This window comes from Cebus imitator, unplaced genomic scaffold (assembly GCF_001604975.1).
Source record: "Cebus imitator isolate Cc_AM_T3 unplaced genomic scaffold, Cebus_imitator-1.0 Scaffold27, whole genome shotgun sequence".
NCBI lineage: Eukaryota > Metazoa > Chordata > Mammalia > Primates > Cebidae > Cebus > Cebus imitator.
This window is the reverse complement of record NW_016107342.1, coordinates 976702-1004536: the sequence shown is the minus strand read 5'-3', so window position 1 is coordinate 1004536 and position 27835 is coordinate 976702. Positions and strand designations below refer to the sequence as shown.

The 27835-nt window shown below is 35.3% G+C and overlaps 1 protein-coding gene across 1 annotated transcript in view; it reads left to right on the top strand.

Annotated features, from left to right (window-relative positions):
- The window catches only part of GALNT13 (polypeptide N-acetylgalactosaminyltransferase 13), a 596785-nt gene extending 593241 nt beyond the window's left edge, over positions 1–3544 (top strand). The window contains 1 exon segment of the mRNA XM_017523193.2: positions 16–3544. Within this exon segment, the coding sequence (XP_017378682.1) occupies positions 16–156 (141 nt within the window). The 3' untranslated portion in view covers positions 157–3544.
- Positions 3545–27835: the final 24291 nt, after the last annotated feature.

Here is a 27835-nt window from a genome sequence, read left to right as displayed (position 1 = left end):
GGTTATCTTTTACAGAGACTCACATTGCGACATGTTAACAGTAACCAATGTCTCGATGAGCCTTCTGAAGATGACAAAATGGTGCCTACAATGCAGGACTGTAGTGGAAGCAGATCCCAACAGTGGCTGCTAAGGAACATGACCTTGGGCACATGAAGACCATGTCCCCCAAGCCGTGAAAGTGTCTACGCTTTTGTTTTTCCATTATTTCAATTGGGGGAAAATATTAACTTTGCTGAGTTGAAAGTTTTAAAAATCATTTTAGTATTCTAAAACACAATTGTTTATAATTCATTTCTAGAAATGTTTGCATATTTCCCTACTAAAATTTGTATCTGGTCAAAGAAGCACATAAAAATATAAGTAATAGCAAACTGTTATTAAACAACAGAACAACTTGGAAAACAAATTGTGTTTGCTTTAAGGAAAATCTTTATTGCACTCATGTCACAGGGTTAATTGGAGGTTATTTTATTTTTGTTGTCATGGTGATAGAATGTAAATGCCTTATAAAGTCATGTTCATTATGAAATAGCATCAGTTCTTTATAAACTCTTTTTACTGGACCTTCATAGAAACATGTTTAATTTCTATGTCTACAATAGGGCCACATATTATTTCTGAATGGTGAATTCTTCTTACAAAATGTTCCAAGTTTTAGACAAGGAAAAACATTACATTGGATATTGAATTCATAGAGCCTTAACAGAAGCATCACATTCAAACCAATGTGAATTCAAAAAAGATGGCAAATTTTTAATTCAATTTAAAGTACATTAAAAAAGAACTCCGTGAAGCACTGAAGGGAACAAGATGAATCTAAGCCACAACACTTCAATCACTGTAAGCGAACTCAAAGTGGGTTGCAATCATTCCTAACACATGCTGAAGCCAAACAATCTTGCTCCCAGAATTTATGTTGGAAACTCAATTATTAACCAAAATTTTGCTCCCCACAAACTCTACCATCCCTTTTCACTCTATAGACAGTGGCATGCCACTGATGCTCTACAGAATTGTAGGTGAAAGGGAAAATTTTAGATTTAATTTTTAACTTTATTGCACGTAAAGATTTTAGTTAGGTCACCACTGTCATTTTAATTTGATATATTAAAGAATACCTTTCAGTGTTATCCTCCAATATCTAACAATTTATCACCAGGGGAATAAACTCAACACACCTTCATTAAATTTTTACCATAATTAAACTGCTAGATATTGTTTGCCATATATTATGACCCAAGGAGCATAGTTATAATTAGGCCAAATTCACATTTTATTTTCTCGTCTTAAAACCATTTATGTTCAAAATACATTAGCAGAAGCCATGAACATGAAAAAATCAGATTTTTTCTAATAAGTTTTTGTATTTGACATCATTTAAAATGCTCATAGAGTTGCCCTATATATGTTTGTTATTCATTATAAATGCACTCTGCAGCTAAGAGAAATTTGAGAAGAAAAATGGAAGTGTTTTCTGGAGCAGAAGATTTCACTTCTTTGGCCCTCATCTCTACTTAAAAAGCTCTTATAGAAAGGAGTAATCAGTTTGACTACATACAAACTGTCTATGTCTCTGACATACACTTACATATACACTGCTTTATAATGAAACTGAGGACACTTTCTGATGGTCAGTAAAATCTTAAATGATTTTTTCAGCTGGTATTCCTTTCTCTTTTGATTTTTTTGTTAGTACAGCTCTGGGAAAGAATCTACAACCTGGAGCATTTCAGATTTGCTCTTAAAGTGTAGATACCCCTCACCACAAGCTCTCTGGGAATCCGTGAAATTCCTAAAATTGTAAGCAAAAGGTTGACTATCAGGGCATGTTTTTCAGAGGTGGGAATATATCACAGCAAACTTGGAAAGAAGGCTATGACTCCCAAGAGGCAGTGAACCATTGCCTTAAATTCATAGCAGCCTCTCAAGTCCATTGTGGCCTCATGTGAAATTCCCATTTTTCATTTTTACATGTCTTTTCTCCCCTCATTTCCTCTTGTCCTGACCAAAGTAAGGCAAAAAGACCCTGCACAGCATTATTCCTTAAGTTGAAAAAGCTTTAGCTTTCAAGGACTCATGTATACCATATGTTCCACTTATTGATTTGTCAAAATGCATGTTATATAGAAAATGGTCTATGGCAAAGTTTTATAAATACAGCTACCCCATCAAAGCTGAACTTGAAACATTTTAGCAGCATTTTAAATATGTGAAAGGTCATTATGGTCATAGTGAGAAAAACTGCATGAGTTTCATGCAAGAAAAGAATTTTTAAAGAAACTTCAGATGGCTTCAACACATGCCATTATATTATCTAACAAAACGTGGCATAAAATGTTATAAAACACCCAACACTAGAAAGCAATGACTAACATTCAATTTGTTTTCAGAAATGTTTATTGTCTTCAGTACAAAAAGTTAAAACCATGATTGGATTTGTAATGCACTCATCCCTTATTTATGGGGCTAGATTCACAGATACTTTATTTCAAACCAATCTCTTCTGTAGTCTTCTCCATCTCAGTTAATGCAACTTCAGCCTTCCAGATGCTCAGGTCAAAAACTGAAAGTTGCTTTTGACTCCTCTATTTCTGTTTCAACTTTCATCTAATCCATCAGCAAATTCCCTCGATGCTACCTTTGAAATATAACTAGAAAAGAATGACTTGCCACCACATCCACTAGGTGTCACTACCTCTGACCTTTTTAATCGCAATATGCTTATTATTTGATTCCCTAATTTTCCAGTCCTTGTCTTGAACAATCTATTCTCAGTACAACAGCCATAGTGATTCTGTTAACCATGAATTTGATTGTGTCACCTCCCTCCTCAGAATCTTCCAATGACTTCTCCCTCTAGTGGCCTTCAAGGTCCTTCATGAGCGATAGCCCCCTACACATCCATACCACTCATTACACATACACACGTATGCAATTCCACCTTTTTCTGACTCACCTCTTATCTCTTATTATTCTGCCTCTTACCCCAGTATGGCTCCCAAGAAAGTTCCTGCTTTAGTGTTTTGTTCCCTCTGCCCCAGAGAGCTCCCCTTATTGGTCTCAGTTCAAATGTTATCAGTAAGACAAACCCTTCTCCCTTCTGCTTTCCCTATCCCCTGTACCTGACAATCTATAAGTTTGCTTCTTTATTTCTGTCTGCACTTCCTCCTCCCCAGCCCAAAACATGCCTATCACATGCTCTAGAAGGTAAGTCCCATGAAGGCAGGGGCTTTGTCAGTTTTGTTAGTTTGGTATTCCTGGCATATACAAAGTATTCTTTAAATATTTCTTGAATTAATGAACTGAAAAATGTGTGTTAAAGTTGCTAAGTGTTATTGTATCATACTTTTTTTGTATTTTAAATTTTAAAATAAAGGCTAATAATATATTTAGACAGGATTTTCAATAACTTTGTCTTCAAATTATAATTTTCTTCCTAATATTCTTCACATTAATCTATGGACTATATATTATTTTCTGGATAAAATATCCTACCTTATGGAAATGAAATATGATATTTTATTAAAATGCTGCTATATTATATAAGTTGTTTCATTAAGCTAAAAATAGTTTTAATTTTTATCTTTTGGTTGTGTCCAATGGCCACCTGAAGGGATAGATTTTGACTTTTAAAAGGGAGACATGTCATTGTCTTAAAAATTATGTATTTTCATGATTTCATAAGAACTTACTAAATTTATCTTCAAAGTGCAGTGAATGGAATAAACACAATTATAGAGATTTTTAAAGGACTTTACAGATGACCTAGTCTTAGTTTCTATGTTTATAGACTGAAACCCAGATATGTAATATAGCTTTTCTAAGGATCATATATCTATAAGTGGTATTGCCTGGACCCCTTATTATTAATATAAACTAATATTGTCAGTCAAAAAGTTATGGAAATGGAATAATGATGAGAAAAATATCTTCATTAAACATGTTATGGGGCCAGGCACAGTGGCTCACAACTGTAATCCTAGCACTTTGGGAGGCCAAGGTGGGCGGATCACTTGAGTTCAGGAGTTCAAGACCAGCCTGGTCAACATGGCAAAACCCCATCTCTACAAAAAATACAAAAATTAGCTGGGTGTGATGGCGCACACCTGTAATCCTAACTACTCAGGAGGCTGATGTTGGAGAATCACTTGAGCCTGGGAGGCAGAGGCTGCAGTGGGCCAGGATCATGCCACTGCACTCCAGCCTCAACTATGTCAAAAAAAAAAAAAAAAAAAAAAGCTATGATTAGTACATTGATTTTTTAGAAATATTTAAATTCTTACCACCTTTTGTATTTAAATAAAATTAGTTCTTTAAAATAATACAAGCACTAAGACCTACAGCAGAAATGAACTACCAAGAAACAGCATGATCGCAGGAACATCCGAGCATTACTGGGTAAGCTGGGTTTCAGAGAATCAGTCTCTTGAGTAGTAACTAATGGAACATGCTCACTTTCACTTTCCTTCTAATTATCTTCAAGTTGAAAGTAAGGTTTGGCCTACAGCTTGCACAGAGAATTAGACCATCTATTACTGTGAAGATTGGGTAGGTTCTATGTTATGCAGCTTCAAAGACTGCAGGGAAATCAGCAGAGATTTCTAGGCTTCCCAGTGGAGCTCTGTAAACTCTAGTAAACACAATCCATAAATTTGATTTTGCCATGGTGCTTAGAAACAGTCTAATAAAAAGGAAAAAAGTATGAAAAAAAATAACTACAGTAAAACAGAACTGTTTTTACCCTTTTAAGAAATTTGGTGGGAGGTTAGGAACATATTCTGAATTGGTTCAGTAAACCTCAAAATACCATCTCCCCCACACATGGTTTCACCACTTAAGACATGATGATCGTATCTGCTCACAACCATTTTACTTGCATCTCATTTACAGATGCTAAATCTAGTCTCAGAGGAGGCAAAACATGTATGCATTCTTAAGTTATAAAGTACACTGATTTCACAAATATGAAGAATTTTAGAAATTCAAATTTTTAATGGATGTGTCACCATCCACAGCTGTTATCCTGCATAGCTGATATCTGCTGCAAATCTTGAATAAATTTCCAATTCAGTTGGGCAACAAAAATTCAATTAGATCTTAAGGCAGCTTGTGTTTCAGGATTCTACCACTGCCCATTTTCCCCAATATGTCAAAATATCGAATAGGTGAAATCAGCCCCTCTTATGTACAGCATATAAAAACATCTGTTGTGACTACACCATGTTTGAACTGCTTCTAAATATCAGCTATTGTATGAATTTATGGTGTTGAATGAGCACCAGCAATGTGTTCTAAATGATTTGTGTATATTTGTAGCCCAGTTTGTTTTATATTAGTCAATAAATTCTAAAGACAATTTTCATTGTATTTGTTTTAAAAAAAAACTCCCTCTGAAATACTAGTGAATTCAGGGCAGTTATTTTCTTAACTATCTTTTAAGATAAAGACCACTTCTGTGATACTTGTGTCATCATTATATGAAGTTATTTTGTTTTTGTTTTCAGCTGGAGAGAACAAATCACTCAATATTCTGTTTTTAATGAGTTAGAATGCCAATGAACATTATATGATTAAGGATATATCTATAAAGTTTTTTAAAAATGAGATTTTTCATCATGCATTCAATTGGCATGAAAATGAAATGTAAGCTGCTGCTTGGTTCCAGTTGTACTGAAATTTTAGCTAAAAATAGCACAAGGGGGAGAAAAGGACTTGATGATTACATGTGTTGGTTGTTTTTTTTTGTTGTTGTTGTTGTTTTTTCTATTTCAGCTTTTGTGTTTTTTTGTTTTGTTTTGTTTTGGCCAGTGTAGCCACAGCTAGAAAGGAGTAATTTCAAAAATGTTTTAGATATATGCTTGGCACATGGTTCTTTAACATTTATAAAAGTAGATTATGCATAAAGAATGACATATTTTAAATACTGTAAGCATTAGTAAATGATATAATTGTTATTTTGCTATAAATTTAAATATACATTTTTATAGAATTAAAATATGCCAATTTAGTTTTCCTTTGGTATATATTGTCTTTTGAAAATAAATAACATTTCAAATAGATAACTTCAGTACTTTATGCTTATCTTTCATATTTGTAGATTATTTAAATAAAGATTAAGTGCCTATTAATATCTCATAGCAGCAAGAAAATGTTGTGATCCCGGTACAATTTTGATACCAAAATATATAAAATAGAAACATTAAAATATGCATGATTTTAAATTATTATTTTATTTTTCTGAAATGATTTGAGATGGATTTTTTCTATTTTATAAAAATAATTAGTAATAGAAAAATTAAAAAGTCTCATTGATGATAAAAATTATTTTTCAGAATACTATAGGCCATAGCTAATACTTGGATTCTGAGGCTGAAATCCTAAAAGACAGTCTGTCAAGGTGAGAGAAAGATGGAGAGAAGCTGCCTATTCCACAGCGCAGTGATTCCCCAGGATCAACTTTTCAGTCTTAATTACAAAGAGAATCAAAAAGAACATTTAATTTTCTAAGGTAGAGAAAGGAAGGAAGAGAAGGAAGAGAGAAACAAGAATAGAGAAGGAAAGAAATAAAGGAAAAGAGAGGAGAGGAGAGGGGGGAGAAGGGAAAGGACGGGAAGAGAAGAAAAGAAGGCAAGGAAAAGAAGGGACGGGAATAAGGCAAAGAAAGGAAAGGAGAAGGGGAAGGGAAGGGAAAAAGGAGATTCTAATATCTGTTTTCATAATTTTGTTCTGAAGAGACTCATCTAAAATTTTCTATTGTATTTGCATGGTTCAGAAGTCCATTGATCTGCAAACATGAACACCTCATTAATTTTCCACAGCTTTTGTAACTGTCAGCACATATAGAGAACATTTCTGGATTTTGTGTCTTACACACAAAATGTCTCTTCTTGGCTTTCTGTAAACCAAGTGTGACTCATGATACCCAACTCTGTTACTCTCTTTTCTGTTACTCTTGTCCATACACAGCATACATTTCCAGCAGTAACCAGGTACTCAGTATAGCCTAATAAAGCAGCCCCATCCGCTAACTTACCTTGTCTTGCTTTTCTTCAGCACCTGGTAGAAACAGAATGTGAGCTCTCATGCTCAGAACTGTGTTTTCCTCTTCCTCCTCAGTCAAGGACACTATTAGGTGGGCTCTCTGCTGACTCACTCATTTTCTGACATAATGATTTTTTCCCCCACAGGATAGAGTATATTAATCACCAATCTCTGATTCTACTGTGGGAACGAGTTGGTATGTAGCCTACTGAATTTTTTTTGAAAGAAGTCTCTTCACCAATTTTTTGAAGTGAATACCTAGATAAACATGCAAATATCTAAAACATATTTTACAGTTTTCTTTGCAACACGGAACACATGAACTTGGTGCAGCAAACACTCTACTACATGATAATGTATATAAGTTGGAGGTTGTGAGATCAACATTGTCCAATCAAGGTCAGAATTGAAAATACCCTTCCTTAAGACTAATGGGCCCTGATCCTGCAGCTTGTTTTCTCTGTGTACCTGTGAAACTTTTTGGCCTTTAAACAATGATATGACGTTAAGTTGGATATATGAAAGCACTTCAAATTTCTTCTTTTATTTATATGGCCAAAGTGGGGGTTGAATCCATTTTTTCCATTTAGTTAGATTTTAAAATTCTGGTTTCCATTAGCAGATTTAGAATCATTTGACTCAGCAGCTCACCATCTCCTCCTTTGGGTATACTTTCTTTATTTCTTGGTTTTCCTTTCACCTCATTGGCCAGTGATTTCCCGTTTCCTTTGCTAGGCTTCCCCTTCTTTTTCCCATGTCTTAATACTAGAGTGCCTCACGGTGCAGTCCTTGGTCTTCTCAATTTGCATTCACTCTTTAGTGATCTCATCCAGAAGCACGGATTTCCATTCCTCCAATGCTCATGACTCCCAAATATCTCTCTCCAGTTCACAAACTGCTTACTTGACATCTACACCTGGATAACTAATAGACATCTCAAACTTAGCCTGTCCAAAAGTGAACATTTTCTTTCTCCTACAAATCTGTTCAACCCAGAGATTTTCCATCTCAGTTGACAGCAACTCCATTTTGCTAGTTGCTCAGGCCAAAAATCTTAGCATTCTTGACACCTCTCGCTCCTTTAGAAAATCACCTGATTCCACGTTCACAGTGTTTGCTGCATCTGACCACTTCTTAACACCTCAACTAAAGATCAGGATGGCTCCCTGATCTTTACTACCTACTAAATTATAGCTGGATTCTCCTGACTGGTTTCCCAATTGCTTGCACCCTTGCCTCCTCCATTGTCTGTTCTCAAAGAGAGCCTTAAATTTGAATAAATAAATAACTGTTTAAAAGAGATTTAGAATAATGCTATAAAATGTAACCCAGATATGTCTGTCTGCTGCTCAAAGTCATCCAGTGGCTTCCTGTTTTGCATAAAGTAAAAGGCTACGTCCTTATAAGAGCCAAAGACACTGCATGATGTTCTGGCCCCTGTTAACTCTCTGACCTCCTCCCATACAATGTTTCCTCTTATGCACCTCATCCCAAGCACTCTGTTCTTGCTGAGTATCTGAACAAGCCAGGCATGTTCTTGCTTTAGAGCCTCTACCTGTAATACTTATTCCTAGATATCTACATGGTTACTCATTCACCTTGATCACAACTTAAATTATCTATGAGATCCCCCATCTGCTCTTTTTAATACTGTAGCCTAATTTACTCAGTTACTGGTTTTAATGATTAGTTGTTTATTTACCCTTTCTCTCTACCTCACACCCCTACCAAGCACCCCTTGAATAGGGGTGAGGGTACCGCAGAACAGGAATCTTGTTCTCACCCCTTGAATAAAAGGTACTGCAGTACAGGAATCTAGATTTAATTGTGATATATTGCAAGTATCCAGAATAATGTCTGGCACATTCTAGGTACCCAATGCATATCTGCTGAGTATAAAATGAACTTCCATCCTTCCTTTCTATTTTTTTTTTCTCTAATAGAAACATAGTTTTGGGGGATAGAATAATGGAATGTTTAGATGACAAGGGAGTTGGAGATGTGATCATAAAAACAAAAAAAGTTACACTCGACTATTTGTACAAATGTATTGTAATGTCTAAGGCTTATTTTAAAACTAAATAATTAGACGTTCCTAAGTATACATATATTTAAAGGAAATGCATAGCTTCCTAGTTAAAATAAAATACTGAAAATTATATTCTCCCTGCTGTGCCTTTTATTAGGGTCACCATTTATGTGCACAAGTCTCTGGAGATAGGTAGGGAGATGGGCTTCTCCCTCTGATGTTTGTCAAAATCTGAGGTGGTATGAGCTCCTAAACACTAAATATGACATTATCTTATCTTCCATCTATTATGGACAGATCCAGGAGGTGCTGACTATCCTATCACGATTGGCAAGAGGTGGGAGGAGTGCAGGTTCTTGTTACCTGCACTGCAGGGCCAGGTTCTGAAGACAGCTGCTTTGATCTGACAGAGATTTCTTTCAATACCAATCAAGTAGGAGAAGAGCCACATTTGCTTAGGTAACTGCTCAGGTCAGTTTTATTTACCTTGAAATAGAATCTGAACTTTTAATCCTATAGTTAGAGTGTAGTAGGAAGAGTATGGATTTTTGAAGCCACGTAACTAAGGTTGTCATCTCACATGGGCCATATACTATCTGAGCTGACAGTTGTCCTTGTTCATATCAGCCACCAGTGCCCACCTTGAGGGGCTTTTGTGAGGGTTAGCAATGATTCAGGTAAAGTGCCTCTTGCACAGAACGTTAGCTTCATAAGTTTACTTGAGTCTGCTATGTTTATTATGATTCTTCCGTGTAAAAGAATAACTGACACAAAAGCTGCTTTTAATGAATAAGAAATGTCCAGTCATTTTGTTTTTCTTTTTCTTCATTTTCCCATTATGTATAGATTTGGCTTTTGTTTTGCATCATAAGCAGTCTAAACACCCTGTGTTTTGTCCCTCTAGGCCTGCAAGTCAGTGGAGGAGGACCTAAACTAGAGCACCTTGCAGCAGCTACATTCTGGAACTTCAGCTATTTATGTAAGAAGCTCTTGAAATCAGCTTTTCTGAGAAGTAGCACCTTAGATTGACAGAAGTAAGCCCAGAATGCAAACAGTTTTAGCCATTCTTCAGTAACTACCGTACTGACATCCAAGACTCTGTTTATGACAAGCTATACTGATCCTTAAAGCTGGGCTTTATAGGTAAATATTTTGAAAGGATTTCCAATGCTGTCTGACTTATTGCTGCTTTGTTTTTCAAAAGATGCACATAGCAGCAGAAGAAGGCAAATTAATGTACGTGTGCCTTTACCTGAGTCATTACATAACTTATTTTTGACTCTAAGAGCTGAAGTTGCCTGTGGTGTTGAACTAATTAATGATATTTTTATCCTTAATTATTCTCAAGGGCTCAAAATTAGAACCATTTATTTTTTCCCTAATAATTTTTTAGCATATTTTCTATTTTTTAAAATGTTTAACCTATTTACAGAGATAATCACTAAGTCAGAAACATTTGCCAATAGATGAATAGCACATCTTAGGCAAAGTTCATGTTTTAGAAACTCTTATTGGGTTCTAGTAAAACTCTGGATTCTTTATTTTTTATTTTTATTTATTTATTTTAAATTATATTTAAAGTTCAGGGATACTCGTGCAGGTTTATCACATAGGTAAACTTATGTCGTGGGGCTTTGTTGTACAGATTATTTCATCACCCAGGCATATTCTCTTACAAGGAAAAAATTCTTAATTTTTCATCATCTGAATATTGCCAGAATACTCAGTATAGAAACACTTTCCATGCAAGTTAGTGATGACAATGCAGGGTATGAGGATTTGCTGTGGCTGTTGTGGTGTATGTTATGACTAAATGTCAAATATTGGTTATTACATTATTAGTTATCTAATGCAAACACATAAGAATTAAAGAAAGATGAAGACAATAGTCTATTTGCATTTTAACAATTAAATTTAAATTAACTAATCACATTGTAATCTTCAAATAGAATAAGGGAGTCAGTCAGGCAAAAGAGCGTTCTTTATCCCCTATTCAGGCAGAATATTTCAATCCCATTTTTTCTCCTCAGTGCCAACCATCTCTCTCCACCTACATGCCAATCGGATGCATGTTTAGAAAAGTGATGTCTTTTTGGCATTCTCTTGGAATTTAACAAGATCTAAGGCAAAAGAAATTTGGGTTAGTGGGAAATAAATTGAAAAGTAAGATCTTTTTTAAAAAATGAAATTCTCATAAATCTCAGTGAAGAAATAGTATCCTGATAAAAATAACATGCATAGCTTATAAAAGATCATCATCAGCTAATTTGAGTGCATTGAAAACAAGCAGGATATATTAGCATGAATCCTCATGCTTACATGCTATCTTTTGTGATTAGAGAATATGGTTTGAAAAAAAAAATCCTTTTTAAATTAAAGCTCTTGGGCCAAAAGCAGTTAGATAGATCTAGTTTTTGACTAGTGATCTGTAATCAGATTGCTGCTTGGATATTAAGGTGGAGATCAGATCGGTAGATAGGAAGGCTCACACATTTGTTCTGATATTGATTGATTTTGTGACTTTCTGCCTATTACATGTGCTATTCATTGCTCAAAATAAGAGGTCTCTCTCTAGGTCAAGTCTGATAGTCAAAAGAGAATGTCTGTAATTGTCTTTCAAAGCATAGTTTAACTCGATTGTAACCTAAAACCTCCATATTTACAGCAAATATGTTTTACAGTAACAAGGTGTATTAGAAAGGGCAAGGCTTGAAATGGACAAATCAGGATCCAATAGTAACAGTTCTAGCAATGAGAAAATTCTTGAAAGCTATGGTTTTCATGGGCTAACCATTGTTCCCTTCCCCACCTCCTTCCTTCTGGAAACACGTGATCTGGGATGAGCCAATCGTGGTCCCCTTTGCCCCTCTGACACTAGTGATTGCTCCAGAGATGGACCTGTGATAGCAGCCAGGCTAATTAGATTTCTATTTTATAAGTATCTTATTTGAAACTGGAGGAAAACCTTTTCATTTCCTCTCAGGGCGAATTAAAGAAAAAATACTTTGTTCCAAACTCAAGCAAGTGAAGTTTCCTACACACAAAGAGTGAGAAAAAAAAAAAAAAAAAAAAAAAAAAAAAAAAAAAAAAACACGAGAATTAAAGTTTAGGTCCCTGAACTAAGTGCAGTTCACTTCTGCCCTCATCCTTTCTTTTGTTTGGATAGTTTATCAAAAAACTCCCCTCTTGCTTAAACTGGTTCAAGGTTGGGTTTAAGCACACACAAATGAAAGTGTACTGGGTAATCAATTATTTAAGCTAGTTGAACATGTTTCATCATTTGAAAAATGTAAATGATAAAACGGTCATCAGATTTCTTGTAAAACTGTAATCTATGCAGAGAGTCTAATTGTGCATGAGTCAAGGGGGTGCTCATCAGAAATTAGTTTCTTGATGTCACTTTTATTTCTAACATGCCACTGGAAAAGAACATGTTTAGCAGACTCTATTATACGCGCAAGTGAAAGATTTACACACCACTAATATACCTAGCATTTAAGCTAACTGGCTGTTGCTTTTTTGGAGGTGAGGGGCCTTAATTGTTAGCACTTTATTATAGTAAATAAACAAGTAGGCCTAGTGACACAATTTCTCTCAATGGAGGTGATTTTTAAAGTTTTGATGCAGAAAACAAAAATCTTACAAATGATATTAGTTACTTTTCAAGTGTAATGCCTAGAAGTGTGAAAGTGTGCTTATTAAATAACGTCTATGGTACAGTGATTGTGCACCATTATTGCCCCTACAGAACTTACCTCTCTGTTAAAGAATTGCCTTGGCCAAGGAAGCCATTATAATTCTAAATCTCATAAGTTCTCAAATGACAGCATAGGCAGGACACAGCTAAAAATGCATTTTAGCAATAACTGACAAAGGATATGATTGAATCAGAGTGATAATGGGATGTACATTTGAAAAGAAAAAGCTAATTACTTTGTATCTGATTCAAATTCATTAATAATCAAAATTACTTTGTATCTGATTCAAATTCATCATAATCAAAATTATTTGTAATCACCTGTATTCTAGAGACTAAAGCTAAATATGTTATGTATGATTTGAATAGACAGTCCCTACTTTTTTAGGAGTTTATGAGGTAAGATGGTAAAATAATGACATTAGAAACAGACATCAACATCAACACCTGTGCCTATATCTTGATGTGCCATCTGAAAATAAATTAACTTAACTATAATTTTATTTAGTATAATGGACTATATGAAATATTGGAATAGGGTAGTATTATTTGGTATAATGCCTGTGGGAATGGTGTGGCATTAAGTCAGTGTTTAAAAGATGAAACAAAGGTAATTTTGTGGTAGCGAGAATGGAAAATCTCAAAGGTAATCCCTCAGATACAAAAAGCAATAAGCTAGTGTTTTTGTGACTGATGTTTCTAGCAAAGATTTAAAATCAAGATTCCCAATAGTAAGAAACTGTAGGCCTAAAATCAATTTACAAACTCATATATTATAAAACATTCTTCACTCCTTTTGAAGAAAAATCTTTCAAAATACTCAACCATTATTGTGTATGAGTGTGGTTGTGTGCGTGTATGTGTGTCTCTCTGTGTGTGTATAGACTATTCTTATTTAAAACAGGAGAAACAGGCATTTTACAGGCTTGGAAGCAGGCTAAAAATATTCTGCTAAACTTCCCTAAGTTTCATGGCAGAGGCATAGAGCTCAGAGTTAAAGAGATTGAATTCTGTTTTCAGCTAAAACCCTGTCTTCAGAGAGTAAGGCTTCAAGGAGCTATTGTTGTTTGCTAAAGGCAGAGCAGAAGGCATGGGGAAGGACAGTGGTGCTTGCTGTGAAGATTTTCTAATGGACTTGGTCCAACCCTGCTGTTTTCCACAGCTTCACTCTCAAGCTGCCTTCATGATGCTTTCTCTGTGTGTTAGTTTCCTAGGCCTGTTGTAACAGGGTAATAATAACAAGGTGCTTACAACAACAGAAGTTAACTCTCTCACAGTTCTAGAGGCTAGATGTCTGAAATCAAGGTGTCAACAGGGCCATGCTCTCCCTGATGATTCTAGGGGAGAATGCTTTGCCTCTTCCAGCTTTTGACATTTTCTAGCAGTACTTGGCATTCCTTGACTTGTATGAATGCATCATTCTAGTCATGTGGCCATCTCTTCCCTGTGATGTCATCACATCATCCTCCCATTGTGTCTGTCTGTGCATCCAAATTACCTTTTTTGTGAGGATGTCAATCATAGTGGATTAGAGTCCACACTAATGACTTCATTTTAACTTGATTACTCCTATAAAGACCTTCTTTCCAAATTATATCACCTGCTGAGGTACTGGAGGTCAGAACCTCAACACACATTTCTGGGGACACAACTCAACCCATAACACTTATGGTTTATGCCTTCCTTTAAAGTTGACTCACAAAAATAGGAGTCTAAAGGGATTCTTGGAGCAACTTTCAGCACCTTCAATTTCTGCCATTGTTACTCATGCTTCTACACTTTATACATTTCTGGCCTTCTCACACCACACTACCTTTTCTTCTAAAATCATAAATATTGCATTATACTCAGAGTTCATTTTTCTTTGTAATACTCCCCCAACTCCCCACCTCCTTTATACAAATACTAATGATCTGCAATGAGAATTTCCCATAAAAAGCCATAAGAAGGAGATGATATTATTTTCAAGTGTCCTTCTTTCCATTCCACCTAACTCTCACCTATGCAGTTTCAGCTTCCACATGGACGAGAGTCTACTAATAGATGGGCAAGTCATGTCAAAATAAGAAACACTGTAATATTTTGCAGTGGAAAAGCTTCCCTGGGAAAGTGTTGAGATGAAGAAAGCTTTCCCTTTACTCCTCATTCTAGGAGAGAACTGTTTATGGATCCAAGAAATACATTAATAGAGAACAAGGGATTGGTGAGTAGAATAGGATGGAATGCCTACCCAGTTGTATACTGGCTTGTTGCCAAAAATACTTTTCTTTTTCCACTTTGTCATCATGTACCCTAAATCCCTTACTAAAACCTCTCAAACTAAATATCGTGATAGTTATGCTGAGATGTTGATATCCTTCCATCTTTGGAAGACAGGTGACACCATCTGCTGCCAAATGGTGTCCAAGTCGCATCCTGCTTTGCCCAGCGTGCCTCATAAACCATATTCTAATTATCCATGTGTGCTGTGACATGAAGCACTGTTCTACGCTGATAAAGAACAGTGCTTAGAAACTACCAGAAACACACCCATAGTCAACCAAAATTAGGTTTATTAACCTACTGCAGCAAAGAACACATATTGTTGTGAACACTAAAATGTGTCAGAAGTTAGTAAGCAAGGAGGGAGAATTTTCTGAGCAGAAGAAGCAGAGATGCAAGGCATAAAGTTATGAATCATGATGATGTGATTAAGGAGCTGTATGAAGTTTGCTATGCCAAAAACAGGCTCACATGGAGGTAAACAGAAATGAGAAATAAGCAAGAAATAAGCTATCTGGGACAGCTTTGCTTGCCAGATGATAGCCTGGGACTTTTTTTCCCCATAAATAAAGGAGTATCATTAAAGAATTAAAAGCATGCTGGTGATATAATTATTTTTGGATGTTGGAAATTGCCCTTTGAAATCAGAAGGGAGGACAGGTTTGAGGTCTAGAGACTTTTGTAATAGTTTAGGCTAGAAAGGATTAAACCTTGAAATAGAGTGCTGCCTTTAGGAATGATTTGTGAGTGACGTCAGGCAGAGATGAAATTGTGTGACTTAATAGGTGATGAGGCTGAAGTAGAAGGAAGAATCCAGGGTAGGAATACTAAATAGATTTCAACACAGAATGATAACTCTGATGAATTCAAAGTGCCCGCTTGGAGTGCTCAGTTCAGACTCATTTTAGGGCTATGTGAGTACATGTTAGGAAAATGATGAATTAACCACAGTTGTCATGGCTTGAGAAGGGAGAAGGAACACACTCGTCATGTGAAAATGGCATTGTGGCTGCATAACTAGGGACCATTTCATAATTCTCTTTTCCTTCCAGATCTCCAGATTCTTTTCAGACACCCACTTCTACATTTTATGTTCTTTAGGAAAAGGGAATCACATAGGGCAACTTCAATGGATATTCATAATATGTCACTCATCTCCTTTGCAGAGAGATTATCCAAGAGCCTAGGCCAAAGCCCATCAGCCCCTGTCACTTCCACAAAGAGGATGGCTTAGAATTAGGCATGTGATGCCATTCAGATCAAGAAAGCTTTTCCAGAGGCTTCTGGGAAATAAGGTTTCTTGCTCTTAAGAGTAATGTGGGGAAAAAAAAGAATAAGCTAGGATTAAGCCAACATTAGTAGACCAATAAATATCTATATTGTTTAAAACAGTTTGAGCTGAGAGTTCTATTACTTGTAGTCAAAACAGATTACTTAATGATGCCTTCGTTGTCCTTCCTGTAGCACAACTCCCAAGTTCATATTTTCAGCGACTAGGTGGATGTTGGTTCCATTCATCAAAATGGACAACAGAGGATTAAAGATTTTAACAGTAGGTTGGTTGGATTTGTGACATATATAAGATATCCAGAGAGAAATAACTAATAAATGATGTACATTCTCATCTATAATTCAAGAATGATATCTGGCATGGAGTTTTAGGTTTGAAAATTACTCATGTGCAATAGGGGCTTTAAACAATTGTGCAAAATGAGATAGAATATTAACTTATGAGGTAAAGGCCAGTATTCATTTTTTTTTCATTGATATAGCACACAGTACTTAGAGTTGAACAGAAAATAAAATATCAATGTATATCGCATATAACAGGAGGAAATATTGTTTTTTAAAACTTTCATTTAGTCATACACTTGTGTGCTCTGGATCATAATATAAGATATATTTCTAACTATAAGTAGAAGTCAAAATAGCTTTCAAAATACTGATACACAGTGAGAAACTTAGAAAGCCAAGAACAAAACCTGGGGACCATGTAAGGAGAGAAAATGAGAAAATAATTCTAAACAGGGAAGACAGAGAAGACAAAATCTACATAGAATGCTCTCACCATTTTAAGTTCATCTGTGTTTATCTTTTAGCAGAAATTTCTGATGCAACAAGTCAAATTTGGGTAAGAACAACATGAGGTTTAGTGACTCTTCTGTCTTACCTATCTTGCATCCAGAAAAATATGTCTTTCCTTCGTGCACAATGATCCTGTAGAGTGTGGACTCCTCCAATCTCCTGTTCCCCCAAACTCCATCTTTCTCGATGCCCATTTCTTTTTCCCTAGTAATGTTTGAATTTTCAATGGCTCCAAATTTTTATATTCAGCTCCTTTTCATATCAGCTTATGAACTCTCTACTTGTAAAGCATTGTAAACTTCTTATATGACAGCACCTTGGAGTGACTAAGAGTATTTTAAAAAGCAAGGAAAATCATTTTAGTCAGCTGAATTACTTTATATAAATATAATATTTTAATGGAATTGGCCCATGTGAGCCTAGATTAAACAGATTGAATCGGTTTTTACTTGAATCATAGGAAAAACCTCATTTTCACCTAGGAAGTGAGACTGTGAGTTATAGGAGATCCCCAGAGACTCAGTTGGATCAAAATTCAATTCTGTTTTTAAATAGATCTGAAAAGTGTGGATCACTGTTTTCTGCAGCATCCCACATAATCATAAAAATTTCATGCTGGCATCTAACAAATCAATGGTGTTTTTCAAGACTTTCTTTTTTTGTACATTTGTTTAAGTGGCTAGAAGGATTAATTTGCTCTCATCAGGGTACAGACTGCACAATACTACAGAATTAACATTCTAATACAGTTGTCTATTTAATGATTGCTTCTTTGTTGTGTAATATGTATTATAATTTCAAATATATCTGAGATATATGATTTTTATTGTCTGTTAATTTATATTTTACATGCATTTGTCTAAGAATCTGTGAAGAAATGGGGCCTATCTCAAGGAAAGAATGTAATATTTCATTCTTTAAACTGTATCCGAATCACAAAAGCAAAAATACAATATTTTAAAATGATATTTTTACCCTGAAGATACCAACAAAATAAAAGGGAGCAATTTATAAACAAGTCTACTTATTAAAGCATTATTTGTATAACAAATAATTTTGTAAAGCAAAATTATTTTGTATAACAATTCAAACGACCTTCAGTAAGGAGCAGGTTGATTGAACTATGGTATAATCCCACAGTAGAATATTATTCAGCTATAAAAATAATAAGAAAGATATATGATGATATGACTCTATAGTGGTCTCCAAGACATATTACTAGATAAAAACATCAAGTTGCAGAATGGCAGATTATATTTTCCAGGAGTTGTGTACCATTTTTTTCAGCTAATATTCAACATGTTCTTCAGAACCCAGTTTCTTCCCCTTCAGTAATTGGAGTATATGTCCCTTCCCTTTGAAACTTGGGAGACTTTTTGACTGTTTCAACTAACAGACTAGTGATAAATGCTACCTCCAAGACTAGGTTATAAATAGTGATTTAGTTTCTGCCAGCCACCATGTCAATTACTTTAGACTACATTCATCATCCAAAAAATGTACTTTATTTTAACTGGAATCGACACTAATTCTGAATATGGAATTGCCTTTTCACAATTCTTCTTCCAATATCACCATCCTCGCATTTACAACATGCCTCATTCTCCTTCACAATATTTCACACAGTATTGTTTCTGACAAAGAAACTCACTTTGTAGAAAATGTTGCGATGGGTTCATGTTTATGGACTTAATTGGTCTTACCATGTTCCTTATTGCCCTGATGTATCTGGCCTCTGAGAAGAGTGGATTAGTCTTGTGAAGACTCAGTTATGGAGCCAGTTGGTTGGCCATACCTTGTGGGTGGGGTAGTATATTCTTCAGGATGCAATGTATACTCTGAATAAGTGACTATGGTACAATTTCCCCCATAGTTATGATTTATGGGCCTGAGAATCAAGGAGTGGAAAAGAGAGTGGCTAATCTCCCTATAACCCCACAGATATGTAGTTACTTCTAACTAACTTCTGCTAGTATAGAGGTCTTAGATTAGAAAGGGAGAAACGTATCTTCTGGGACATACAGTAATAAATCATCAAATTGAAAGCAACAGGCAAAAATGAAATTTATTGTATTTGCTAGATAGATTGATCCTGAAAATCAAGGAAAAATTAGATTACTCCTACACACTGGGAATAAGGAAGAGTATCCTGAAATCAGGATACTCCATAGAGTATCGCTTAGAACTCCCATATGCAGTCATTAAAGTCAGAAGAAACTAGAATGACTCAATAGAGACAGCAATTCTAATGATTAGACCTTCAAAAATAAAGATTTAGGTCACCCTACTAGGCAAGGAAGCATTACCCATCAAGGTGCTTACCCAGGTCATGGGGGATATAAAGGTATAATGGAAGATGGTCATTATAAGTATCAGTTATGACAATTTTTCCAAGTTGCAGAAATGAAGTGATAATCATTAATGTTTATTCCTTATTTTGATATTAATATAAATACATATATATGAATATACACATATGTAACTCATCATTTATTTCTCTCTTATACATATGTAAGTCATTTTTTTTCATTCTCTCTCCTGTACCTCTACCATCTATCATGTGTTCATAGTAGTAAGCATTATATCTCAGCATTTGAGAAAGTATGGTTCAATAAAAAGAGGAATAAACATCAGCCACAGATGGATACAAAGACTCTGTATCCTCTTTTGGGAAAGAGGACTGAGTTTTGGTTATACAAACTATGGTTGAATCTTATTAGGTAGACTCGTGATTTTGCCATTGTATTTATTTGGGAGTTAAGTATAATTAAAAGGGGGATATATATTGGACGATGACTGCACAAAAGATACACTGAGGTGGCTTTGTAAAGTGTCAGCTTAGTTGGAACTGAGTTTCTCAGTATTCTCTACCATGTTCAGTTCTAAGTTAAAATTTGCCACAAGTGAAATTTGCATGGAATTTAAAGTCTGACTGGAATCAGCTGCCTTGATTATACTCAGGTCTGTGTGGGGTCACGCGCTGTTGCAGCTCATACAGTTTATGACATTGCGGTGGATCTGCATGGTGCAGCAGCTTGGTTGGCATCTTCTCAAATTGCCCCAGGATCTCCTCCTTCGGCTTTTCTGAAAGCTGCTCATGTCGGTGGCTAATGTTTTGGCAATTTGTTCCAGCTGTTTTGTAGGTTACCCACATCATCAAAGTTGGAGGTTTGGAGGTGCTGAAACACCACTGCCAGTTCAGATGAGAGACAAACATGGTTGCCAAGTTTATCTTCAAAGGTTCCACTTTGATCATGTCCTTCTCATTGCTTCCTAGTCTTACAGACTTCAAGCCCAGCTTGAGTTCTAGGGGTAGCAGGCTCACATAGCTTAACTGGCTCTCTCAATTGTGTAAGGGATATTCCAACAATAAGCCTTAACATTGCTTGTAGTGGTTCTGCTTCTCTGATAAAATTCTAATAGATTCAAGAAGAGTTTTTATTTTATACTGTTTTTAAAACAAAAAGTGAAAAATAATCTAAAAATTAATGAAAATAATTACCCAGTAGAAAGAGAATAATAAGAAAGAACTTTGAAACTCTGAAGGTATTTTAGTTCATAGTTTTGACTTTGGAATCATGTATTCTTCATGAATTAACAACCCAAATTAAAAGCAAACAAATAGTGAAGTATTCTGTTAAAATGGAACAATATATAAAAAGTGTGTGTATGTATAATGTATAAACACATGTATATATACACACATAGATAGTATATTTACAGAATATAGTATAAATTCATATATAAAGTTTTTATAGTATATAAAATATGTAAAATTGGTTGTGTGTGGTGGCTCATGCCTGTAATCCTAGCACCTTGGCAGGCCGAGGTGGGTGTATCACCTGAGGTCAGGAGTTCAAGACTAGCCTGACCAACACTGGAGAAACCCCATCTCTACCAAAAATACAAAATTAGCCAGGTATGGTGGCACATACCTATAATCCCAGCTACTTGGGAGGCTGAGGCAAGAGAATTGCTTGAACCCAGGGGTTGAAAATTGCAGCGAGCTGACATTGTGCTATTGTACTCTAGCCTGGGCAACAAGAGTGAAACTGTCTCAATAAATAAATAAAATAAAATATGTAAAATTGGTGGATTAAACAGACATATAAGCATTCTTTCAAATGACCTTAAAAAAACACAATGCATTGACACAAAAGGTGGAAGTATATATTCCTCAAGTTGGGGTATGAAATAAAAATGTGGATGTACATATTCTAAACTCTAAAAAAGAAAAATCAGATTTGTTTTTATTTTAATTGAAAGGTAAATAATTTTATTTTGAAACTATATAATATACATATAAAAACTAATGCAAAGGTGAAATTTGGCTTTCTCTCTTGATCAAAGTTTTCATGTAATATTAAAAAATAATGAAAAATGTTTGTTTGCCTTTTGAATAAACTCAGGAAAAAGAAGGAAAAGAAAAGACACAGATTGTTTGGAAAGCTAAGTTTTACCTTCTATTAATGAATAAATGTTTTTGCCTGTTTAAAGCTTCTGAGTTATCATTTTGGCTAAATGAATGACTTATTGTGACCTGGAATTCCATTTTATAATTTCAAGTGTTTTAAACCTTTAACATATCTGATAGACTTCCCAAAATCAAATATCAGCTTTCAAATGGTCTTTTCTGACCTATAACTTTGGTATGCTACAGTGGATCCCTTAAGCATCCAAAAGAGAGGCATGCAGGATTATTTGACATGTTAAGTTACATGGGAAGCATTGTCAAAATAAAAAATAATGTTTAATCTTCTTCAGGTTATATTTTAGTGAATAATATTAATATTTGCTCCAAAATTGTATGGAATTTGTAATAATAAAAACTTATAGACAAATCATTTTAATATTAATTGGTTTGGCCATAAGGTGAGATTCTCATAAACACTTTATAACCCTTTACAAACCTTGTTTGAGAGCAGATTAGTGCTCTAAGAAAACCCTGTTATGATTTATTCCAATGTTCAATTTCCAGAAAAACCTTACAATACTCCTTTAAATTTAGCCAAAATGTTCACCCACAGAATTTTTTTTACAGGATTACTTTTTTAAAAAATCTTCCCCAATTTGCTCAAAACTTCAGCTTTATCCTCTCTAATTTTAAACAATCCTTTAACCCTCTAAACAAGGCAAAAATTTATATTCTCATGCTTATAGTCTTTAACTAAAAAGCACATTTCACTTTCCTCACATACCTTGCATGTAAAACTGTTTTTTTTTTTTTTCCCCAGTGTTCTCAATTACATGTTACAGTGTTAACTCTTAGCATTTTTAATTTTTGGTGAAAAACCTAGTAAGTGATTTTAATTATGTATTGGGTATGGAGCCTAGGACACCAGACAGAAGTGTAAATAAAGTCTGACTCTTTACAGCATAACCAAGGGGCTTGGCTAACTCAACAAGTCTCCAGGCCTTTCCTAGAATCTAATAGCTCCAAAGCAGTTAAATCAAACAATTTTGAAAAGTCAAAGAAACAGTTTATTATCCTAAAGCATTTAGTAAACCTAGTTAATATCTGACCTGCCTAATTTAGACCAACTGTCCTTGTTTTACCAATAATCTTTAACACTTTTTATTTCTCAAATCTTACTAAAGCCACATGAACTAAAAGGCATTACAGTTTTTTCTGACAACATATTTAAGTGCTTATATTATTTTTATGCCAAATAAGAGCTCTTTCATATCTAAACTCTTCATACGTAACACATATGAATACACAGAAAGATAAAAGGAGATCCAATAGTTGTAAGATTTTTTTTTGTCAGTTTTTAAGTTTCTTAATTCAGTTACTGGCTTCAGGGTAGAGTCTTTGGAGGACCAAGGCTAGGAAAACATGCAGTTTCTAGGGCCTAATAAGCAGGCACAGCTGTAAGGCAAAACAGATCCCCCTAAATTCAGGGTCCCGCTTTTATACTGGATTCCAGATCCCCAAAAGAGAAACACTATGCAACTAGACAGTGCAATGATTTTACTGTGCATTTCATTGCAAAGCAACTCAAAGCTGATCAGCCCATTCTGTGATTAACCCGTCCCCATGGAAGTCTTATCTCTGTGAGGGGTGGGGACATTTCCATATTTTCTAGGTGACCAAGAGTATGCTTCTCATATCCAAATGTACAAAGAACTGAGTATTCCCTCATAACTGCCATTTGTCATCCCTAAATATATATTTGCCTTAGATTTTAAGAGAAATTTATCTGCATTCGATTCCTGGGGTTTCGTAAGAGAAACAAAGGTTTTTCCCACAATGGGCTTTGTGGCATCTCCTCTATTTTTCCCAAAGAATCCAGTCTGTTAGAGCTAGAAAGTTCACTTCTAATTAAGCTGGCTTTTAACCAAAAGAATCTTTAAAAAATATTTTAAATCTCTTATTATCCAACTTTAGCCAGGACAAATTGCCAATATTTCTGACTTTTGAACTTTACCAAAGGCAACCTCCCAAGTGCTCAGAGAAAGGAAAATTCAAGAAGGGAAGCCAGAAGTTGTACATGGAGGAGAAGAGTACAACAAATGGAAAAAGTCACACAGATATCATCTAGAAAGTACTCATACCTAAACCAGGAATGAACCTGGGCCGCCAATTTAAAATGGTAAAGCCTTAGCTGTTGAGCTGCAGCATAGGGTGGTTTCCATTGGTTTTCCCAGAAGCAGCATAGAGCTTGCAATGCTTTTTAACTGATCTAGATAATTTTTAGAGCCAATTGTGACATGAGCCCCCTAATTCCTGTTTCCTGGGTGTCAGAGATCAAGAGAAAGCACCACCATATGGTTACAAGATAAAGCTCCCAAAGACATAAAACAAAACAAGATGGAAACCTGATCCAATTTTGTTTGGTTTTTTGTTATGGACCAGCTTGCTGAGCTGTCTCAAACAGCCAGCTTATGGAGCCTAGACTTGCATTTCACCCTATGTTACCCCATTTTATGACAGAAGGATGCAGAAAGACCAGTTCATAGCATAAAGCACACCAGAGTACACCAGATTTGCTACAGCTTCAGAGTAGCCTCACAAATCCATTTTTTTTCATTAACTAAAACTTTGTAAGAGATAGTAATTTTTACTATTCCTACAACTACTTTGCACAGAGGAAAGAGAAGGGAGAAAAGCATTGCCTGCAGCAGGCTGGAGAATGGAAAGAGCTCAGGGAGGCCAGACAAAGACCCACCATTTGCAGCAACACTGAATCAAAAGTTCTGGTGGCTGCTGGTTGATTGCAAAGGGATCTTTTCCAGGAAACCCATCAGCTCTCGAGTTTCTCCCTTTGGGGAGAAAAAAGTTCCTCATGCCCTGTGATCCTATACATACCTAATCCTGTCACAACCATCAGCGAAGAGTGCAAGGCAGATTAATACAAAGAGAATAGTATTGTATACATCCCATTGTGCCAAATCAATTTTTAACCAAGAGGCACTATTCTGAGGGGAGGGCATCTAACCCAATCCCATCCTTTACCCAGGTAAAATTTACACTATTACTGACCCAGTGTCAGCAAACTGTTGCTGCAGTCTATATCTTTTGAATCAGGATAGTAACTAAGCTAAAAGGTTAACAGATTTGATTTTTAAAATCAATTAGTCATTCACACTTTTTATTTGCCTTTCATCAAGTCTTTAAATAAAAATACTGAAATTTTCTTAGAAGCTTCTTTATATCAATAGGCATTCCTAGATGAGACTAATTTGGGAGCCCTCATTTTTAAATGCATGTCTGTGCAGTGTTGTTCATTTGGAACATTCCGTTGTAAGTCGTCTTTAGTAAGATTTCACCATTTCTGTAAGACTTTGCTGCTTAGTTCTTCAGAAATTAAGGATTTCATTTTTACCTCAAATATTGGCTTTCTCTCAGGTTTCCTAGATCAACTTACCCAGTGATTTTTTTCCTATCTAAGCACACAAGAAAAGTGAAACAGAAGAATACAGCACGAAACTTCCTGTGAATTCCCAAAAGCCAAATTTTATACCCCTTGCAATATTGCCATTTATTATCAGTTTCTTTCTAACCCAGTTAGATGTAAGAGGCCTCTAGTTGGATCCGAGCCAGTTAATTATTGGATCCAATCCAATCCTGGACCCACTCCAGTTTCTGTCACAACTCCCAAACCCAGTTTGGATCAGAAATTTGCTCAAAGAAACTCAAAGGGCTCACAACACAAATCTGTGGGGCTTCAGAATCTGAGAGAGAATTTACCATGATCCCCAGCTGCTCCAAGAGAGCAATGGGCACAATGGGCCAAGCGAGAACCACACTCAGTGCTCCTGGGGGTTGTTAGAAGCTCTGCTTTGGATCCCACTTCTGACGCCATCTGACAAAAGAAAAACTTCAGCTGAATTAAAATTAAAGGAGTTTAACTGAGCATGAACAATTTGCAAATTGGGCAGCCTCCTGAGCCAAAACAGGCTCTGAGACCCCAGCACAGCCACGTGATGAAAAAAGATTTATGGACAGAAAAGAAAAGTGACATACAGAAAATGGAAGTGAGGTACAGAAATAGCCAGAAGGTTACAGCTCGGTGTTTGCCTTATTTGAACATGGTTTGAACAGCTGACTGCCTTTGATTGGCCAAAACTCAGTTATTTACACAAGTGTCGGCTATGCTCTGTTTGCACCTCTACCTGTTATAGTTCACAATATACAGAGAAACTTTTAGGCAGAACTTAAAATGTCTAAGGAGTTAGATTTAGCCTAAACTTGATTGAACAAGTCCTAGAAGCAAGGAGCGGCCCTCTTGCCCAGACTGTCATATCTAAATGCAACTTTTCAGTGTAAAGAACCAGGACTCCTTGGACAAATGGCTAATCCAGAGTCTGGAGTAGAAAATGTACAAGATGAAATATCCTGTTGTACTTGAAAGCAAGAAATCCATCTAAATAAAGGGGCACTACAACCACTGGCCAAATACTGGAGAACTTGAGAGTCACCAAGAACAATGAATGCCATAGACTGAAACCGTAAACTATGTTAACATCTATGGGTACCTAAAACACAAGGAAAATAAAATGGACAACAAAACAGAGCACAAATTATAGATCTCCTTAGGGGTTTACTAAGGCACAAACTCATTATTTAAAAATAAAAAATGAGAAAGAACCAAGCATCTATTTAGCCTTTCTTCAGTAGACTTTCAGAGTCACCAAACTGTTGATGAAGAAAAGATCTAAATCCCTTAGGTGAATATTTGAAACTCTGTAAGAGACAATGACATTCAAGATTTCTATTACTGTTACTATTGATGAATCTTTACAATTCTAAAGTCAAACAGCCAGATACAATGTACCTCTTGGTAGAAAGCAGTGATATGCTTAATTGGATGTTCAATAGCTACCAATTTACAGAAAATTCAGAAACACAGTAAGAGAGAAACACGTCAAACAATACCAAAGGGATATAACCTATCCAATCCAGAATGTGTTGAAATTATTACAGGACAAATGGCCCACTTTCATAAACATGTAAATTAGAGAGACAGTGTGAGTGAGAGAGAAAGAGGATGAAAAATTATATCATTAAAAGTGATGTAAGAGACATATCAGCCACATAGAATATGTAGGTAGACCTTGTTTGGACCAGAATCTTTATAAACCAACTGTAAAAAGATGTATCAGATATTGCTATAAAATTTTTCTTAATTATATTGTCATAGTTTATATATTATCTATATACATATATATATTTAATTTTATTATCTGTTATATATATTACATGAAGTATTTATATGGAAAAGCTATGTGATGTCTAGGATTTGCTTTAAAATACTCCAAAAAAATAATGGATTTCGAGGATTGATAAACAGTAAGGATAGAAAGTTGGTCATTATTAAAACTTGGTTAATGTACTTGGGGGGTTAATTGATTAGTCTCTCTACTTCTACATGTGTTTGCAAATTTCCATAATAAAAAGCTATACAGTTGTTAAAAAAAAACACACACACACACAATGGTATATTTTAGTTTCTAAAAATATTGAAACCAAATTATTGCTGAAGAAATTATTCTTCTGGGAGCTGTCTAATTAAAGGCTTTTTGAAAACCTGAAAATTGCATGGTTCTGTATTTCTCTGCCTTCATTATCATATCATAAAAATTGTATATATGTTACTCTATAGTGAAAGTTTGGAATAAGAAGTATATTGCAATTGAAATGAGAATAGAACTCAGCAAAAATATTGCTAATATGTGTTCAATGTACAGTTTCTTTAAAGGAGAGCGAAACATTCTTCTAGTTTAATATACTGTATCTAAAATTCGTATTTTAAAAGAAAACAATAAAATGGAAGACTTTTGCTTTATCTTACTTTTCAAAGGTCTTTTTAAAAACTTATTGGTAAACATTACTTATTTTTCAGGTGTAACACTATAGTCAATTTTGATTTTTGTTTTAGCAAAAAAATCAGATTTTGCATATTTCCCCGTTTCGGTAGCAATTAATTTCTGAGTGTGTGTCTTCTTAATGAGTATATTTTATCTCATGAGCTTGAAACTGCCTTTGCAAAAGCTGTATCAGTGAGAAAATTATAACCATAAACTAAGCTAACCCAACCCCCTTCTTGCCTTTTCCTTAATTATTCCTGGATTATTGGGCCAAGCCAACTTTGGCAGACATTTAGGCTACAATTTAAATGATAATAGGCCATGCACACAGCTCAGCCACTTTTGCAAAGCCAATAGGAGGCCATCAGGCTGAAAGAAGAAGAGGAGCCTTAGTCCTGCTAAGGTCA